This window comes from Danio rerio, chromosome 20 (assembly GCF_052040795.2).
Source record: "Danio rerio strain M-AB ecotype USA chromosome 20, GRCz13ab, whole genome shotgun sequence".
In the NCBI taxonomy this organism is placed as follows: domain Eukaryota; kingdom Metazoa; phylum Chordata; class Actinopteri; order Cypriniformes; family Danionidae; genus Danio; species Danio rerio.
In genome coordinates, this window is record NC_141040.1 from 55,647,501 (window position 1) to 55,668,685 (window position 21,185).

Below are 21,185 nucleotides of genomic sequence, written 5' to 3' on the forward strand. Positions count from 1 at the left end.
TGAGTTATTAAAAACATTATGATCAGAAATGTGTTGACAAAAACTTCTCTCTGTTAAACAGAAATTGGGGGGAAAATAAACAGGGGGGCTAATAATTCTGACTTCAACTGTACATATTTTTACATGATGAACAACTAATCAAGTCACAGTAAAGATCTTTCTAATGTTACAAAACACAATTAATTCTGTCATTTCAAGTTTATAATCATTAAACAATCCTGAAAAGTTCAATGTGTGGTGGGGAGAGCATGGCTAAACACTCAGGAAGGGGAGGAGAACAGGTTGGGACATCGGCGGCTGGTCAGTGGTCCAATCAGAAATAATAAATAGCACTTGTTTTCTCTAGTGATAGGGTCGGAGAGATAACTTATTAAGGGGACGGAAAGGACCATACAAGAGAGGAGAGTGACTGCGACATGCCTTGAAAATGAATCTAAGACCGAAGTGATGGTGTTTGGCCCCAGTTCCAACGTCGCTCATTCTGTACACCTATATAATCTCCAAACTTTCTGTAAGCCAGAGATTGTGAACTTGGGTTTTAAAATGGATCCTGAACTAAAGCTTGAAAGCCAGATTGGGTCTGTTGTTCGCTCTAGCTTCTTTCACTTGAGACAACTGGCCAGAATTAAGCACGTTTTATCGCACAAGCACTTTGAAACAGTAATCCATGCTTTTATAACCTCCCGCTTGGACTATACTGCAATGCTCTTAATTTTGGGGTGAGTCAGTCTTCAATCTCTCGACTGCAACCGGTTCAGAATGCAGCTGCATGTCTTTTAACTGCACTGTAAGAAAAAAAATCTTTAAATTTGGTCAAATGACTGGCAGCTACGGCTGCCAAACAAAAACCATAAAATTATGGTAAAATGTCTTTGTTGAAATAAAGTGCAAAAAATAATAAATCTACAGATATTTTCATTTAAATGTTTACAGAAAAACACTGTTATTTACAGACTTTTCCCAGATTATTACGATCAAATCCATTCAATAAAGGTATACACTAAGAGTTTACAAAGAAACACTGTTATTATACAGACTTCTCCTAGATTATTATGATCAAACATCATCAATAAAGTGACTGCACTAAAAGTTCAAGAGAAAACCATGTTATTTAAAAGAATTTTCCCTAAATCATTACGATTAAACACCTTTAATAAAATGCCAAGACATGCTCATGATCGTAATTTAACAGTTTTATTTTGGATCAAAAACTTTTGGAAAAAAAACAACAAACGAGATACAACTGATTAAAATTCCCACAACTTTAAAATTACAGTTGTTACATTTTATTGAATAGTGTTTATGTAAAACATGTAGAGGTTTAAGTTATATGGAATGATTCAGTTACAGATCTTAAATGAAATAGAACTGTAACATGAAGGGGACGCTGACAAATGAGTGCAGATCCAAAGGCAAGCAACAGTCAACACAGGGGCAAACAGATGTAACATTTTGCAGGGAATCCAGAGTCATGGTCAAATAACAGGCAAATGGTCAGTCCCGGCAGCAAACAACGTAAACAATTAACAAACAAAGCAAGAGAACCGCATCATAATGTTCACAGTAGCAGTATAACAAGACTAAGCAATTGGTACGTGCGTCTGTGCTGCTTTTAAAGTGCATGTAATCAGTTCATAACGATCCTCCGACTGTGTGTGTGCAATCAGCAGAATCTGAAACAGGTGTATGTGAGCCCTCTTGGTGTGTTACTTTATTAAATGGATTTGATAGTAATAATCTGGGAAAAGTCTTGTAAAATAACAGTGTTTCTCTGTAAACATTTAAATGTAAATACCTGTAGATTTATTATTTTTACCTTAATTTTATGGTTTTTGTTTGGCAGCCATTGCTGCCAGTCATTTGACCTTTTTTTCACGATTTTTTTTTTTACAGAGCAAGTAATTACAATTTATTACTTTAATTTTACGTAATTTTAAATCTACTGAAAAAACAGGAAAAAACACTGTAAATAATGTCAACTTTTTTGTAAAAAAAAAAACAGACAAATTGCTGTAATTTGTCATTACTTATATAGTACATAAAATAACAGTCAAGCCGTTAATTTACAGATAATGTTTGTAATTTTTACGAACTTTTGAATATAATTTAAAATAACAGAAAAAATACTGTATAAATAATACTGTAATTTCCCTGTATAAAAAACACAAATGTCAGTAATTTGTCTTTAATAATAAAGTACCTAAAATGAAAGACAAACGGTTAATTTAGAGAGATTGGTTGTCATTTTACTAAGTTTTGATTATAATGTGAAATGACAAAAAATTACTGTAAAAATTTTAAGGATATTTTCTGTAAAATTAGTTTTTTTTTTACAGTGTGAAACATCACCCCGGTTTTATCTTCTCTTCACTGGCTGCCCGTGCATTTCAGGATCCATTTTAAGTTGCTTTTATTTGCTTTTAAGTGTCTAAATGGTGCTGCACCCCTTTACCTCTCTGAGCTTCTCTGTCCTCACACACCTTCTCGTTCGCTCATGTCAGCCGACCAGCTCCTCCTGGGTGTGCCCAGGACCAGTCGAAAGCTCAGAGGGGATCGGGCTTTTGCTGTGGCTGCACCAAAATTGTGGAATGATTTGCCATTGCATATTAATCAAGCCTCTTCCATTACTGTTTTTAAATCTCTTCTCAAAACCTACTTGTTCAATTTGGTTTTTAGCACTGCATGAGATATGAAGACATTTTATGTTTATTTATTTATATTTTAAAGTTTGTTTAACTCTCGGTTGTCAGCACTTTAATCGACTGTGTTGTTTTAAAGTGCTTTATCAATACATTAAATTGAATTGAAAAAACTCATTAATTAATTTTTTTTTCAGCTTAGTCCCTTTATTAATCAGGGGTCACCACGGTGGAATGAACCGCCAACTTATTCAGCATATGTTTTACATATCCAGCTGCAACCCATCACTGGGAAACACCCATACACACTCATTCACACACATACATTATAGACAATTTAGCTTACCCAATTGCCCTATACCGTATGTTTTTGGACTGTGGGGGTAAAACTGTGGGGGAGAACATGCAAACTCCACAAAGAAATGTCAACTGACTCAGTCAAGGCTCGAATCAGCGACCTTCTTGCAGTGAGGTGACAGTTCTAACCACTGAGCCATTGTGTCCCCCTGTAGGCTACTGTCATCAAATCAGTTATTAGAAATGACGTATTGCAACTAATATGTTTAGAAATGTGTTCTCTCCGTTAAACCAAAATATTAAATAATACAAATTTAACAGGATGGCTAATAATTCTGACTTGCTCTCGAAGCTGGCTCATGATTAAGAAACGATGATGAAAGTTTCCTCAATAACACCATAAGTGATGATAGGTCTGAGAAACTGCAGTGAAATATTATATTAATTATAATCGTGAATTAGTTTAGTGTTTTATTAATTTTTTTCACCATCACACACACTACTATGAGGTAAAAGCATGTGGTAAAAACAAATCTCCCACACAGTGAAGACACTCAGAGCTTCGTCATTCACTTACTGTGAGCTCAACTCACTCTGGCCGATAACACATTCCTCAAATGTTTTCATGAATTAAATCACGTTAAATCTCAGTCCTAATACTGCAGAACAACCCAGAGACATGCGGAGAAAGAGTTTCTGAGCAGGAACCAAACAGCCTGACAGACAAAAACACAGTATTTAGGCTTCTTTTAGGAGGATTTTCACTCTAAAACTAGGTATATATGGAGGTAAATTGAATGCCATTTAAGACCTTCTCAAGGCTCTTTTCACGCATTTTAAGACCCTTAGCGTCGGTTTTATCCATTTTGGTCAGCAACTCTTTCACTTTCATTTACTACGGTTAAAGTCAAAATTATTTGCCCCCCTGTGATTTTTTATTTCTTTTTTTAAATATTTCCCGAATTATGTTTAACAGAGCAAGGACATTTTCACAGTATGTCTGATAATATTTTTTCTTCTGGAGAAAGTCTTATTTATTTTATTTTGGCTAGGATAAAAGCAGTTTTAAATTTTTTAAACACCATTTTAAGGTCAAAATTATTCGCCCTGTTAAGCAATTGTCTGCAGAACAAACCATCGTTATACAATAACTTGCCTAATTTCCCTGCCTAGTTACCCTTATTAACCTACAGTAGTTAAGCCTTTAAATGTCACTTTAATCAGTATAGAAGTGTCCTGAAGAATATATAGTCAAATATTATTTACTGTCATCATGGCAAAGATAAATAAATCAGTAATTAAAGATGAGTTATTAAAACTATTATGTTTAGAAATGTCCTGAAACAATCTGCTCTCAGTTGAACAGAAAGTGGGGGGAAAAATAAACAGGGGGGCTAATAATTCAAGGGGGCTAATAATTCTGACTTCAACTATATTGCAAGACAGCACAACTAAAGCAGGCCAAGTTTGATCAATAAATTTCCAGTCATTCATTTTCGCTTTGTTAAGTGGAGACTCACACATGACTTCACCCTTTATTTTGACTCAAAGATTGAAAAAGAAGTTAGTATGAAGCATACTGGTGTCGGATCTGTGATATCATGCCGCAGTTAGTGAGGATGGAGATGACAACAAAACCAGCAGGATTGCATGAATAAACTACACAGAAGAACCGCAGTACCTAATCTTTTTATCATCTCCTTTACTAATATTATACACAATCCCTACCTCAGAAAATGGCATTCAAGAATTAATACCTATTAAGGGCCTTCATTTTCTCTAAATTGAATTATCAACTTTTAGTGATGTTTTATAAACAAATTTCAGGGGGAGCACATTCAGTCTTTGATGAGGCTAAAGCTGCGGTCACACTGGGCTTTTCCTCCCATAGACTTCCATTCAGGGCTTCTGGTAGTACCTAGAATAGCAAAATCAAGTAAAGGAGGTCGAGCCTTCTCTTTCATGGCTCCTACACTCTGGAATAGCCTTCCTGATAACGTCCGAGGCTCAGACACACTCTCCCAGTTCAAAACTAGATTAAAGACCTATCTGTTTAGTAAAGCATACTCTCAATGCATCACCTAGCGGGTTCCACACTGGCTCCTACATCTTGCTTATATACACTATGAACAGCAGCTACGCTAATTATTTTCTTTATTCTCTATTTTCACCTGGGGATACTCATCCCGAGGTCCTCAGATTATGCGGAGTCACTGATTGGATCCAAGACCAGCGACGTGATGATCCCAAGGATTCCATATCCGGGACCAGGCCATATCCTGAGCTGCTGCTGCGCTGATGGTCGTGGGGAGTGGAGAACATGAGTCTGATTACAGCGACGCTCCAGGGACAGACGAGTCTTCGCTGAGGCCATCTTCCAGCCTAAACCACGACGAATGAAGTTCTGCACTAGACTTTTGGCCAGCGGAGAAATTAAAATGGTCTTGCCCAACTGAGTCTGGTTCTCTCAAGGTTTTTTTTCTTCACTCCCATCAGGTGAAGTTTTTTTTCCCTCTCCGCTGTCGCCACTGCCTCGCATGGTTCAGGATTGGTAGAGCTACGCATCGATGAATTGGCTCTTCAGTGTTTGAACTCTCAGTAATGATTAAATCACACTGAACTGAGCTAAACTGAACTGAACTTAAACATTAAAAACTGAACTACCCTGTTCCAGTTACTGAACCACACTGTTCCAGTTACTATGACCATTTATGTGAAGCTGCTTTGACACAATCTACATTGTAAAAGCGCTATACAAATAAAGCTGAATTGAATTGAATTGAATACGCACGTGAATGCGTCAGACTGGAAACGCAGGGTCATGCGTTAAGTTTGCAAAGTTCAAAAGTTTAAGCTTGGTGAACTCTGACCTGCGAAATCGCATCACTTGACTGCGTGAGACCAACCGAGGATCAAAACATGACCTCTCTGAACAGAAATTTAAAAACATGGAGAAATCGCTCGCTTTTTTAATGCCTAATAATCTTCTTTATTCCCACCCCTTTTCGCAACGCCGTACGACAGAATTGCGCACTCACAAACTCTAGTGTGACCGCAGCTTAATTCATCACACACACAATCATTATATTATCCAATCAGCTCAAGACCAAACCCCTTCAAATAGTCAAACACATCATACCTCTGTTTTCTCTTGACTTCAGCGTCCCTCCACCACCCCAACTCCACACTATTAAACCCAATACCTATTTAAATCTGAGGGGGGAGCGTTCTGGAGCCGGGCTAGACACTTCGCTTGGACCCTTTCTCTCTTTATCCTGATGAGGGGAATAACACAAGTTCGGGTGTCTTCCTGAGCTTAGAGCCCTCTCCCCAGACAGCACCGTATATACTGTACGCATATTCTACTCAGTCAAATATCTGTGAGTGTAAACTTGTAAAATACTCTTTAAGTCCTTATGAACTGCCCTGTAAAAATGCTGGGTGATTTTAACCCAACATTAAGTCAAATATGGACAAACCCAACGATGGATTAATCTTTTCAATTACATTTAAATGACATTTTTAAACATTAAACATATTTGTACCGACTTTGGATTAAAACAAACCAGAATTCAACTCAGCAAAACTGTGTTGAAATAACCCAGCTTTTTTTTTTTTTTTTTTGAGTTTACTTCATTTCATATTGAATATAATGTGTTATCTAAATTTCACAATTACAACATCAGATCACCCAGTAAATTCAATGTGAATTTCAGTATATTTTAAAAATGCTGGGTTATTTCAACCATGTGTGTGAAATATGGACAAAACTAACTGCTGGTTATATTCTGAATTAGAATTATATGATTAAAATTTAACCCATCAAACTCATGAACAAACCTTAAAGGGGTTAAAATATTTTAGTTTTTTACAGTACATTTAATTCCCCATGTAAAATAGCAAGTTAAATGTTATATAAAAATGTACTCAATGCTGGGTCAAACCCCTTGGGTTAATTCTTAAAATTAAATTGAAATCACACTCCTAAACCCAGTGGTCGGGTGTGTACATATTTGTGTCATTGTTGAATTAAAACAACCCTCCATTTTTAGAGTGCAGACATCGCTTGTAAATTTAACAAATAATTACATTAGATAACCAAAAAAATTCAATGTGAATTTAAGCATACTCTTAAAAAACGCTGGATTATTTTAACCCAATTTTGGGTGAAATATGGACAATACTAACTGCTGAGTTCATTTTCTAAACTAGATTTATAGGATCACATTAAGTCAATGTTTAGGTTCGTCCATATTTTACTCAATTTGGGTTGAAATAAGCCAGCAAAATTAAATAGTATTCAGTTGTAAAGCATGCTCTAAAAATAAACTTTGTTTTATTCACATCTTTAATAAATAAAACTAAATATAAAATACACTCTAAAACATGCTGGGTTGTATTAACTCAATCATTGGGTCAAATACAGACAAAAACAACAGGGTTAAAATTGCCATTTAAATGTAATGTAAAAAAAGTTGAAATCTTGAAACAAACCAAAACATAAACCCAAAATTTGGTAAAAAAAAAAAAAAAGTTTTTTCAATTAAATTTAAACGAAACTTTTAAAAAAATTAAAAACTTCAGATTAAAACAACCCAGCATTTTTTAAGCAAATTTAAACTCACATTGAAATTCACATCAAATGCACACTTAAACATCAGATAACCCAGTAAATTCAATGTGAATTTAAGTAAACTCTGTAGAATGTTGGGTTATTTCAACACAGTTTTATTAATTTATTAATATTATACACAATGTAATACCTCAGGAAAGAGCTTTTAAGAATTAATACCTTTACAGGGCCTTCATTTTCTCTAAATTGAATTATCAACATTTAATACTACTTAAGGCCTTATGAACTGCCCTGTAAAAATGTTGGGTGATTTGGGTTGAAATAACCCAGCACAATTAAATAGTATTCAGTTGTAAAGCATGCTCTAAAAATAAACTTTATTTTATTCACATCTTTAATAAATAACACTAAATATAAAATACACTCTAAAACATGCTGGGTTGTATTAACTCAATCATTGGGTCAAATACGGACAAAAACAAAAGGGTTAAAATTGCCATTTAAATGTAATGTAAAAAAAAGGGTTGAAATATTGAAACAAACCCAAACGTAAACCCAAAATTGGGTAAATATAATTTTTAATTAATTTAAATCACACTTTTAAAAATGTAAAAACATTTGTACCAACTTTAGGTTAAAAAAAACCAGCATTTTTTGGGACGATTTAAATTCACATTGAAACTCACATCAAATGCACACTTAAACATCAGATAACCCAGTAAATTCAATGTGAAATTAAGTAAACTCTAAAGATTGTTGGGTTATTTCAACACAATTTTGGGTGAAACAAGGACAGAACTAAACACTGGGTTAATTTTCTGAATTAAAAAAATAAAAGAAAGTAACCCAATGTTTGGGTTTGTCCATATTTTACCCAATTTGGGTTGATACAACCCAACAAGTTTAACAAGTATTTTCTTGTGCGTAACACAAAAAACGCTGAGTTGTTTTAACCTAATGTTGGGTTTAAAGTGCCATTTAATTTAAACAAAAATGAACCCAATAATGGGTTTGTCCAAATCTGACCCAACATTGTGTTACAGCTAACAACCACCCAGCATTTTTCAGAGTGTAGGAGTGGACGTTATGTGCATCGAGAGTCAAGTCTACAAATGTTTCTTACGCAGAAGCAATAAAACATGTCAAACATCAGCAGCTTCCCAAAAAACAAGAGGAAGAAAGGAAAGGGAGGATGTGTCCAACACTCAACAGACTGAGCTCTTCTGTGAAAAAAACAACACTCAGACCTCGCTCTGAATAAACCGCTCTGTTTAAGCAACTCCACGCCGTCTTTAAACACCAAGTTTAGTGCTCTTTTTATTCAGGTAAGATACAAGAAGGGGGTGTTATGGTGGTGCAGTGGGTAGCATGATCGCCTCACAGCAAGAAGGTCACTAGTTCGAGCCCCGGCTGGGCCAGTTGGTGTTTCTGTGTGGAGTTTGCATGTTCTCCCCATGTTGGCATGGGTTTCCTCCGGGTGCTCCGGTTTCCATCACAGTCCAAACACATGCGCTATAGGTGAATTGATGAACTAAGTTGGCCGTAGTGTATGTGTGTGAATGAGTGTGTATGGGTGGTTCCCAGTGTTGGGTTGTGGCTGGAAGGGCATCTGCTGTGTAAAACATATGCTGGAATAGTTGACGGTTCATTCCACGGTGGTGATCCCTGATTAATAAAGGGACTAAGGCGAAAAGAAAATGAATCATGATACAAGAGCACTCTAAATAACGCTGGATTGTCTAAATGTTGTGTTTGTTTATATTTGACCCAATGTGGGGTTACAACAACCCAGCATTTTAGTGATTGTGAACATGAGCAAAACAAAAGTTGAAATGGAAAGTGTGTTAAAGGGAGAGATGAGCTGAACGAACACACATGGCTTCTGATATTATGAAGCAAACGTGTAATTAAGGGTTAGTTCACACCTAAATTAACATTCTGTCAACATTTACTCGCCCTTCATTTCTTGCAAACCCATCACTGATAATGATAACAACCACAGACAGTATGTTTACCTCAAACACAAAACACAAGACACAAGATTGGGTCAAAAATGGACAAACTCCGTGCTTGGTAATTTTGGGTTAAAAATAATCCAGCATTTTTTAGAGTGAATCATCCACCGTCAATGCTTTGTCAAAGCAAAAGTTGGGTTGACATTTTTTGTTAGACAAGCGTAATTAACCTAACATCAGATTTGTCCATATACACTCCCCGGCCGCTTTATTAGGTACCCCTGTCCAACTGCTCGTTAACATTTCTAATCAGCCAATCATGTCATCACGTCAATGCATTTAGGCATGTAGACATGGTCAAGACGATCTGCTGCAGTTCAAACCGAACATCAGAATGGGGAAGAAAGGGGATTTAAGTGACTTTGAACGTAAGATGGTTGTTGCTGCCAGACGGGCTGGTCTGAGTATTTCAGAAACTGCTGATCTACTGGGATTTTCACGCACAACCATCTCTAGGGTTTACAGAGAATGGTCCGACAAAGAGAAAATATCCAGTGAGCGGCAGTTCTGTGGGCGCAAATGCCTTGTTGATGTCAGAGGTCAGAGGAGAATGGCCAGACTGGTTCCAGCTGATAGAAAGGCAACAGTAACTCAAATAAGCACTCGCTACAACCGAGGTCTACAGAAGAGCATCTCTGAACACACAACACCTCCAACCTTGAGGCGGATGGGCTACAGCAGCAGAAGATTAAATTTACAACACAGCATTTGAAGAGTCTCACATTCACCTGCGAGGATTACACCGTGGAAAAACGGTAACAATATAAAACGCTCTGGGTCTTGTATAATTCAACTAAGGCACGCTCTGACTGCTTCTTTCTAGGTGCAAAAGTTCTCACTGCCCTGTAAAAAAAATAACAATGACATCCTTCCTTTCTTCCTGAGGATATGAGTGGAAAGAAAGCGCCGTAACCTGCTACTGTTGGACAATACCTGCGCAGGAAGGATTTGACTGCACCCTGCTCCAGGATTAAGAGCGTTTACTAATACACGTTTGGGAATTATTTCTTAATTTAGAGCCGATTATGTGAACAGTGCTTATGACTGTGCATAACTCACACATTAAAAATGGAAAAGAATGTTCCTCTCCAACTACCCACAGGAGATCATTTGTCAAAATAAGAACAGGAGCATTCACTGAATAGAGAAATAAAAAATGAATGAATGAATAAAAAAATTAATGAATGAATAACCAAATAAATAAATGAATAAATAAATAACTTAATGAACGAATGAATAAATAAACAAATGAATGAATGAATAAATGAATAAACAAATGAATGAATGAATGAATGAATGAATGAATAAATAAACTAAATGAATGTATAAAAAATGAATAAATAACCAAATAAAAGAATGAATGAATGAATAAATAAACAAACAAACAAACGAATGAATAAATAAATAAACAAATGTGCAAACAAAGGAATGAATGAATGAATGAATGAATGAATGAATAAAAGAATGAATGAATGAATGAATAAATAAATGAAAAAATGAATGAATAAATGAAAAACTGAATGAATGGATGAATTAACAAATAAATGACTAAATGAATAAATTAATGAATAAATAAGAATACATACAAAATTAAATTAATGAATAACCAAATTAATAAATAAATGAACAAATGGCCAAATTAATGAATAAATAACACAATAAATGAATGAATGAATAAATAAACAAATGAATAGATGAAAGAATAAATAAACAATTGAATGAATGAATGAATGAATGAACAAAAAATAAACGAATAAATAAAATAAACAAATGAATGAATAAAAAAGGAATAAATAAATGAATGAATAAATAAATAAATGAATAAAGGAATAAACAAATAAAGAAATAAATGTAATAATAAATGAATAAATTAACAAATGAATGAATGAATCAAATAATCAATAAAAATTTGAATGAATAAATGAATAAATAAATACATGAAAAATAAATAAATGAATGAATAAATGATTAAGAAATAAATTAAACAAAATAAAAAATTAAACAAATAAATAAATGAATAAACAAACAAATTAAGTAATTAATAAATAAATAAAAATACGAAAGAATGAATAAATAAATGAATGAATGGATGGATGGATGGATGGATGAATTAATGAACTAACAAATTATTCAATGAATAAATAAACAAATAAATAAATGAATCCATAAATAAATGAATAAAAATAATACAAAAATAATATATAAATAAATGAATGAATACATAAACAAATTAATGAATTAACACATTAAAGAATGAATAATTAAATACATGAAACATAAATTAAATGAATGAATGAATGAATGAATAAATGAATGAGTGATTAAGTAATAAATTAAAACAAATGAACGAATTAATGAACAAACAAATTAATTAATGAATAAATACAAATACGAATGAATGAGTAAACAAATTATTTAATGAATAAATAAACAAATGAATGAATGAATGCATAAATAAATAAATGAATGAATAAATAAACACATGAATGAATAAACAAATTAATGATCGAATAATTAAATAAATTAAAAATAAATAAAGGAATGAATGAATGAATAAGAAATAAATTAAAACAAATGAATGAATGAATGAATAAATGAACAAACAAATTAATTAATTAATTAATTAATAAAAATACGAATGAATGAATAAATGAAAGAACAAATAAATAAATTAATTAATTAATTAATAAATTAATGAATAAATAAATGAATAAATGAATGAATGAATGAATGAATGAATGAATGAATGAATAATTAAGAAATAAATAAAATCAAACGAATGAACGAAAGAACAAACAAACTATTTAAATAAATAAACGAATGAATGAATGAATGAATAAATGAAAGAACCAATTAATTTAATTTAATTAATTAATCAATAAATAAATGAATTAATAAATTACTGAAGAGTAAATAAATAAACGATGAATGAATGAATAAACCAATGAATTAATTAATGTATGAATGAATGAAAAATAAATAAAGGAATGAATAAATGATTAAGAAATAAATAAAAACAAATGAATGAATGAAAGAACGAATGAACAAACAAATTAATTAATGAATAAATAAACAAATGAATGAATGAGTAAACAAATGAACGAATGAATTAATAAATGAATGAATAAATAAATAAATAAATAAAAACCAATCAAAAAAAAAGAAATCAACAATTGCACAAAGTAATGTTTTAGCCTGCAGCACTGCACTGAAACTATTTAAGAATTGAACTATTGTTTAGTGCAGCTTGATTTTGCTCATTCTCCGATTTATTATTTGACAAAAAAAATCCCTTTCCTCCGGCTTAGTCTCAGTTTTATCCGGGGTCATTCATTCATTCATTCGGTCTACTCCCTTTATTAATCTGAGGTACCGCCAACTTATCCAGCATATGTTTTATGCAGCGGATGCCCCTGATTGATGGAGGGACTAACCTGGAAAAGAAATGAATGAATAAATAATTAGTCTCATTTTTTAAACAAAAAGTCTATTTTTATGACAAAAAAAATGCACAAACGATTATTTAGCTTACGGCACAGTACTGACATTTTTAAAGAATGCTCTGTATTTAATTAAAAAATAATATGCATTCAATTATCACTAAAATCAACTTCATTCCACCCACTCTCTGACTGATTAATGGTTTGCTTTCATTCCTCGTGACTATAAAACAGCCCTGCTGATCTTGCTATGATTTCCTTTCATGGTTTGCTCTGGAGGGGAAAATGTAGGCAGACATCTCCAAAAACTTCCTCCATGATGAAAGCACAACTTGTTTGAGGTGTAACACAGACTGCGAAAGGAAATGAGAAGAAAGTCCAGCTCAGGGTGGGCTGTATTTTGACTTTATCAGTCACCGTGCACACCTACACACCTTCACCCCTATCAAAATATAAATAAACTCCCTTTGTTGAGGGCACAGATATCCACCCAGTTTCTCTGAAATCATGGAAACAATGAGGCAGAATAAAGAGCGTAAATAGGATGCTGATAAATCAAGCATCCGTCTACACCCTTAGGTGTGTTAAAGGGTCAGTTCACCCAAAAATAAACATTTACTCACCCTCAAGTGCTTCCAAATGTTTAAACGATCTTTTATTAGGATGAACACAAAAGAAGATGCTTTGAAGAATGCTGAAAACCTGTAACCATTGACTCCCATAGTAGAATATAAAAAAAGTCAAAGGTTACAGGTTTAACAGAATAAGGTAATCATAAAGGTTTGAAACAGGTAAAGGGTGAGTGAATGATCACATAATTGAAATTATTAAGTGAACTATCCCTTAAAGTGTGTACCTAAATATAAAGGTTTACAGTCTAAAAACATGCTGCTTTAATTTAACCCAATTCTGGGTTTAATACAGACCTAAACCAACTGCTGGGTTATTACTTTTATTATTATTAAATTACTAGGACTAAAATTATTATTCAATGTTTTAGTAAGTCCATATTTTACCCAATTTGGGTTTAAATAACCCTGCATTTCTGTGTAGTAAAGTTATTGCAGACTTTTATTTTGAAGTATTTCCAGCTGACATGGAATGTTAAGTAAGGGAGGGGCTTTTAATGTTGTGCTCCTCCAATCATCTTTCGCTCTCAGCAAACTATCTGTTGAAGGGGCGTGGCTAGGAATGTTTCACCCAATCCGTCTATAGGTGTAATCAAGCATCAGTTCACTCAAAAATAAACTTTGCTCACTATTTACTCACCATCAAGTGCTTCCCAATCTTTAATTCATAAGTTTAATGAGTTTCTTTAGATCTGATGAATACAAAAGCAGTTATTTTGAAGACTGTTGAAAACTCATTGACTTCCATAGTAGGAAAAACAAGTACTATGAAAGTGAATGGTTACAGGTTTTCGGCATTCTTCAAAATATCTTGTTTTGTTTAACAGAATAAGGAATCTCATTAAGGTTTGAAACAAGTGAAGGGTGAGAGAATGATGACAGAATTGAAAAAGTGAACTATCCCTTTAAGTGTGTACCTAAATATAAAGGTTAACAGTCTAAACAGTGCTGGATTATTTCAACCCAATTCTGGGTGTAATACAGACTAAACCAACTGCTGGGTTAATTATTAAAATTCAAATTAATAAGACCAAAGTTAACCCAATGTTTGGGTTAGGTTATATTTTACCCTATTTAGGTTTAAAATAACCCAGTATTTCTTAGAGTGTAGTAAAGTTACTTTTATTTTGAAGTATTTCTGACTGAAATTAAAAATTGAGAAAGGGACGGGGCTTTTATTTTTGTGATTTTTTTTTTAAAGCAGGTTAAATGGTATTTAAAGGGTCCAAATATTGTGTTGAGCCCCCTAAAACACATTTAAATTCAGCTAAACTCAAAGAATTTGGGTTTAATATTATTCATTCGTTGATTCATTCATTAATTTTCCATCGACTTAGTCTCAGTGGAATGTACCACCATCAAGCATATGTTTTACACAGCGGATGCCCTTCCAGCCACAACCAACTGAGAAACACACACACATACAGCCAATTTAGTTCATCAGTTCCCCTATAGCGCATGTGTTTGGACTGTGGGGGAAACCGGAGCCCTCGGAGGAAACCCACGCCAACACGGGGAGAACATGCAAACTCCAGAAATGCCAACAGGCACAGCTGGAACTCGAACCAGTGACCTTCTTGCTGTGAGGCGATCGTGCTAAACACTCAGCCACCCCAGAGATGTTATTAGTTAGAACTAAATTTAAGGAGGGAGACAACTTGTAAAATAGACCTAAAAGTGGATTTATATGTTCACTTTCAATGAAATATAGACAGATTGTGTGTGTGTGTCCGAGTTGTAACCAAACGTTTTTTCAATGAAATTTAAATGACACATTTTAACAGTGTTTTATATACAGTTGAAGTCAAAATTAGCCATCCTGTAATAAAAATTAATAGCCACACTGTAAATCCAATAAGTTAACTCAACCATTCGAGGAAACCGATTGCAATAAATCATTTAAGTTCAAAAACTCATCCTAATGAGTGCTGTAAACTTAATCAATTTGAGTAAACGAAGAAATTTGAACACCGTAAAACCAATATATGTCCGTCAAACCAACTGAGTACAGTAAAACACAATAAGTTAACTCAAACCATTCGAGGAAACTGATTGCTACAAACCATTTGAGTAAAAAAAAAATAATCTATTTGAGTATTGTGAACTTACTCTATTAAAGTTGAAGTAATGAGGTATTTAATTAACCCATTACCTTCAACACTGAGTTCAAAACTTTTTTCAAATGGGAAGAATTAATTTTGAGTTGACTACACTCATTTCATTTGGTAATGTTGACTGTTGGGTTTTACAGTGCATCAAAATATTTCCCAAGTAAAGTTTAAAAGAGTAAAGAAAATTTCACAATATTTCCTATAATATACACATGCCAGTGTAAAGTTTGGGATTTTTAAATGTTTTAAAATAAGCGTCTCCTACTCACCAAGGCTGTATTTATTTCATCAAAAATACAGCACAGATTGTAAAATATTGAAATGTTAGTGCATTGTAAAATAACTGTTCAAAAGTAGTTTATTATTTAATTTAATTAAGTCACAGCCATATCACCTGCAGCCCAAGACCAGTTACTCACTGAAGCTTAGCAGGGCTGGGTCTAATCAGTACCTGGATGGGAGACCACATGGGAAAACTGGGTTGCTGTTGGAAGTGGTGTTAGTGAGGCCAACAGGGGGCGCTCAACCTGTGGTGTGTGTGAGTCTTAATGCCCCAGTAAAGTGAAGGGGGCTCTATACTGTCAGAAGGCGCCGTCTTTCGAATGAGATGTTAAAGCGAGGTCCTGACTCTCTGTGGACATTAATAATCCCATGGCATTTCTAGTAAAGAGTAGAGGTGTACCCCAGGTGTCCTGGCCAAAGTCCCTCCTTTCCCTTAACCATCATGGCCTCCCAATCATCACCATCCATCGAACTGGCTCTATCATTGTCTATCCACTCCACCAATAGCTGGTGTGTGGTAAGTGCACTGGTGCTGCTGTGCTGTGCCTGCCATTGCACTATCCACGTGGATGCTGCACACTGGTGGTGGTCTAGAAAGATCTCCCTAGTGATTGTGAAGCGCTTTGGATGTGCGGGCATACACAATAAATGTGCTTTATAAATACACATTACATTACATTAATCATTTATTCCAGTGAGTTTTCAGCTACAGTACTCCAGTCTTCAGAGTCACATGGTTCTTCAGAAATCACTCTAATATTTTCATCATCATCATTAATGGTAATAGTAATAAAAGCAATAATGACTGGAGTAATATTTTTTTCTTTGACACTACATACAATAAGAAAGCGGTTGTTTATAAGTTTAAAAAGAATTAATCTTTATTTTACATTTATCAAATGCCGCCTTGATGAACAGAATAATTTTCTTAAAAAAAAAAACATGAAAAAATAAATAAATAAATAAATAAATAAATAAATAAATAAATATATATATATATATATATATATATATATATATATATATATATATATATATATATATACATACACACACACACACACACACACACACACACACACACACACACACACACACACACACACACACAGTTATAGTCAGAATTATTCACCCTCCTTTGATTTTTATTATTATTCTTTTTTTAATATTTCCCGAATTATGTTTAACAGAGCAAAGAAATTTTCACAGTATGTCTGATAATATTTTTTCGTTTGGAGAAAGTCTTTTTGTTTAATTTCGGCTAGAATAAAATTTTTGAATTTGTTAAACACCATTTTAGGGAAAAAATTATCAGCCACTATAAGCTATATATTTTCGATAGTCTACAGAACAAACAATCATTATAAAATAACTTGCTTAATTACCTTAACCTGCCCAGTTAACCTAATTACCCTAGTTTAGCCTTTAAATGTCACTTTAAGCTGTGTGGAAGTGTCTTGAATATCTAGTCTAATATTATTTACTGTCATCATGACAAAGATAAAATAAATCAGTTATTAGAGATGACTTATTAAAACTATCATGATTAGAAATGTGTTGAAGAAATCCTCTCTCCGATAAACAGAAATTGGGCTAATAAATCTGACTTCAACTATATATATATAATTTTATCAAAAAGTATTTTTCAATTTAGTAATACTAAATGGTAAGACTAAATAATAAAGTTTTTAATTTTTACAACAATTTTTAAGGTCAAAATTTTTTTTTCTGCAAATATCTACGTAAATTATCTACGTTAATTACCACCTGATTTACCTTATTAAGCAAGTTAAGCAATTGCACTTAAGCTGAATACTATCCTGAGATATAACAAAAGTAGCTATAATGTACTGCCATCATGGCAAACTACAACACAATCTCCCGGCAATTCATAACCTTTTGATTTAGTGGCTAATTTGTATGCATTTGTACAATCTAATTCGTACAATTTACGAATTGCTCATCCCCCAATGACGGTTGGGGTTAGGGGTGGGGTTAGGTGCCACGCCTCCTTTTTAAAATGTACAATTTTGCACGACTAAACTTGTACGAATTCATACAAATTAGCCAATAAACTGGCAAAACGTAAAATACCTACGTTTTCTCATGAGATTAGGCTGCAAAGTAATGTATTGTAATGTATTTTTTATTTATAGCCATGTAGGCCTAGGGTATTTTGATGGTAAGAGTAAGATCATTTTATTAACCAATATACTATTAAAAACATTAGACAGTAAAAACAACAAACAGTCGGCAAAAATATAGTGGTTAAATGTGCTGGCATATAGCAGCATGGTGCTCACGGTGACCCGAGTTCGATTCAATCTCGAGGTCCTATGCCAATCCTTCCCCTCTCTGCTCCCAATGCTTTCCTCCATGTCCTGCACTGTCCTGTCATAATACAAGTATTAAAAATAATTATAAGAAAAATAATAATAACAACAAACAAATGAATGCATAAATTAAATATGCTTTGTAGTGTTAGGTAGGCTACATGAAAAAAAAAAAAAGAAAAAGAAAAATTCCGGGTGCTCCTATAGCAAATAAAAATTAATCATTAAGAAAATGAGTTCTTAAATATGTTAAAATAAAAATTTAATCTCCGCTAAACACAAACAAGCACACACGCACACACACAGGTCTGTTTGTTTACCCCTCCTACAACTTCAGAAAGAGTGGGACATCTATTTGCGGGTAAGTTGGAAATTAATCCTCAGAGTCAGGATGGATATTGGATGTCCAACCCCCTGCGCGCCGGCTAGGATAGGAAACGAGAGAGGGGGGAGAGAAAGTGAAGTATCGGGATCTCTGCCAGAAAACACGAACTTCCTCTAATTTCTGGAGACATGGATGACATTATAAATCCGGCACGGCGCAGCTCAGACCCGTGAAATGCTCGCTGGTCACTTCTCCAAAATCACTTCAGCTCGAACATCTTTACATAACGCGTCCAGCAGAGATGAGAGAGCTCGTAATGGCGCTGGCGTTTGCTCTTCTGGGGGTTCACGCGAACAAATACATCGGCGATTGTGTAGATGGGAAATGTTTTGTCGTCCAGACCGACACCGCGAACTTTGACGCGGCGCAGAAAGTCTGTGAGGAGCGAACAGGACATCTGATGACCATCCGCACCGCAAAACTAGCCGATGTGTTATCTCGGTTATTATTAAAAGGAGAGTCGGGAAACTTCTGGATTGGGCTGAGATATGTCGGTAATGAGTGTTCAGATAGATTAAAGGGATATAAATGGATCACTGGAGATGACACGAGCCACTTTTCCAACTGGAAAAGAGAATCAGATTGTGCGCCAAGTTGTGTTTCGGTATCACAAAACGATCACAAATGGACAGAGAGACCGTGCAGTGACCGAATAGATGGTTATGTGTGTGAATATAACAATTTAAATCACTGTCCGCCGCTCAGCACTGATGAAAAAGTCCATTATTCGACTGCTTTTGGATTTACATCAAACGAACTCCTCAGAGAGATTCCCGAATTGACTAATGCAACAAGGCTTGATCTTAGGACCAAACACATTTGTTTTGACAGCGAGTGGCTTCATGCGCCCTGGAACTGTGAGGTTTTTGATGGTGGATGTGATTATACGTGTGTTAGGAACGGGCAGAGCTACGCATGCATCTGTCAGCCGGGATTTAAGCTGGACACAAACGGGATATCGTGCAGCCAGCAGCAGGACGATGACCCGTGCGCGCATGCGGGATGCGAACACGAGTGCGCGCGAGATAGCGGTGCGTTCGCGTGCACGTGTCGCCCGGGGTTTACCCTGAGTGCGGACGGAAAGTCTTGCAAAGAGAACTGCAAGCCCGGCTATATCAATGAAAACGGCGGATGCGTTGATGTTGACGAATGCGCAACAGGACCGTGTGAACACGACTGCGCCAACACTGAGGGCAGCTATCAGTGCGTATGTTTTGATGGATACAAACCGGCAGCTAAGGACATGCACAAATGTAAAATGCACTGTCCGGACATGAGATGCAAGGCTGAATGTGATCCCAATAATGATTACCAGTGCGACTGCCCTGATGGTTTCCTATTTGACGAAGATGACAGATATTGCGTTGATGTAGATGAATGCATAAGTACCAATGACTGTGACCAGAATTGTACAAACACACCAGGATCATTTGAATGTTTTTGTCATGAAGGATACGTGCTTTTGGACAATGGGGTGTGTGAAGACTTGGAGGGTTCAGGCAGCTCAACGCCTTTTGACCTTTTCATTCCCACAAGCAGACCCCCAACCGACCGGCCACTGTCCATTTCTGCGGGCAGTCTTTTGGGAGTAATGGTCTGCGTTGTTGTTTGTGTGCTGCTACTGGTCTGCCTTGCGCACTGCATACTGAGACGACTGAGTAAAACGAACCATTACGATACACATAAAGTCCACGATGAAATCTACGATTTTCAACAGGTGATTACTGAAAATGACAGCACACAACAGTCATTACCAAATACCAACAGGTATTTAAAGAGAGACATTTAAAAGCCAGCCAACACCGATCAAAGGTTTGGAAACATTAAGAGTCAGGCCTGTAGCCAGCCTGGTGAAAGCGGTGGTTCTTTTTTCTTAAAAAGTGGACCATTTTGCAGCTATTCACATCATTTTCTAATTAATTATGAGGTTTAAATAGGTTGCATTGTAAAGACATTTTAAGCACAATTTTTTTTTGCCGGACAAACTTGTTGGATGCACCACACTTTTTGATACGCCAAAAACATTTAATATCAAATATTATTTACATCATATATACAGTTGAAGTCAGAATTATTAGCCCCTTTTGATTTTTTTTCTTTTTTAAATATTTCCAAAATAATTTTTTACAGAGCAAGGAAACTTTCACAGTATGTCTGATAATATTTTTTCTTCTGGAGAAAGTCTTATTTGTTTTGTTTCGGCTAGAAAAAAAGTAGTTATTAATTATTTAAAAAACATTTTTGGGACAAAATTATTAGCCCCTTTAAGCTAATTTTTTTATCGATAATCTACAGATCAAAACATCGTTATAAAATAACTTGCCTAATTACCCTAACCTGCCTAGTTAACCTAATTAACCTAGTTAAGCCTTTAAATGTCCCTTTAAGCTGTATAGAAGTGTCTTGAAAAATATCTAGTCAAATATTATTCACTGTCATCATGACAAAGATAAAATAAATCAGTTATTAAAACTATTATGT

The 21,185-nt window shown here is 34.7% G+C and overlaps 2 protein-coding genes across 2 annotated transcripts in view; one reads left to right on the forward strand and one right to left on the reverse strand.

Annotated features, from left to right (window-relative positions):
• The window catches only part of mia3 (MIA SH3 domain ER export factor 3), a 449,841-nt gene that overhangs the window by 61,152 nt on the left and 367,504 nt on the right, over window positions 1-21,185 (reverse strand). The window lies entirely within an intron of this gene.
• thbd (thrombomodulin) lies at window positions 18,748-20,640 on the forward strand. The gene has a single exon (XM_087298850.1). The coding sequence runs from the start codon at window positions 18,946-18,948 to the stop codon at window positions 20,491-20,493; it is 1,548 nt and encodes a 515-aa protein (XP_087154976.1). The 5' UTR covers window positions 18,748-18,945; the 3' UTR covers window positions 20,494-20,640.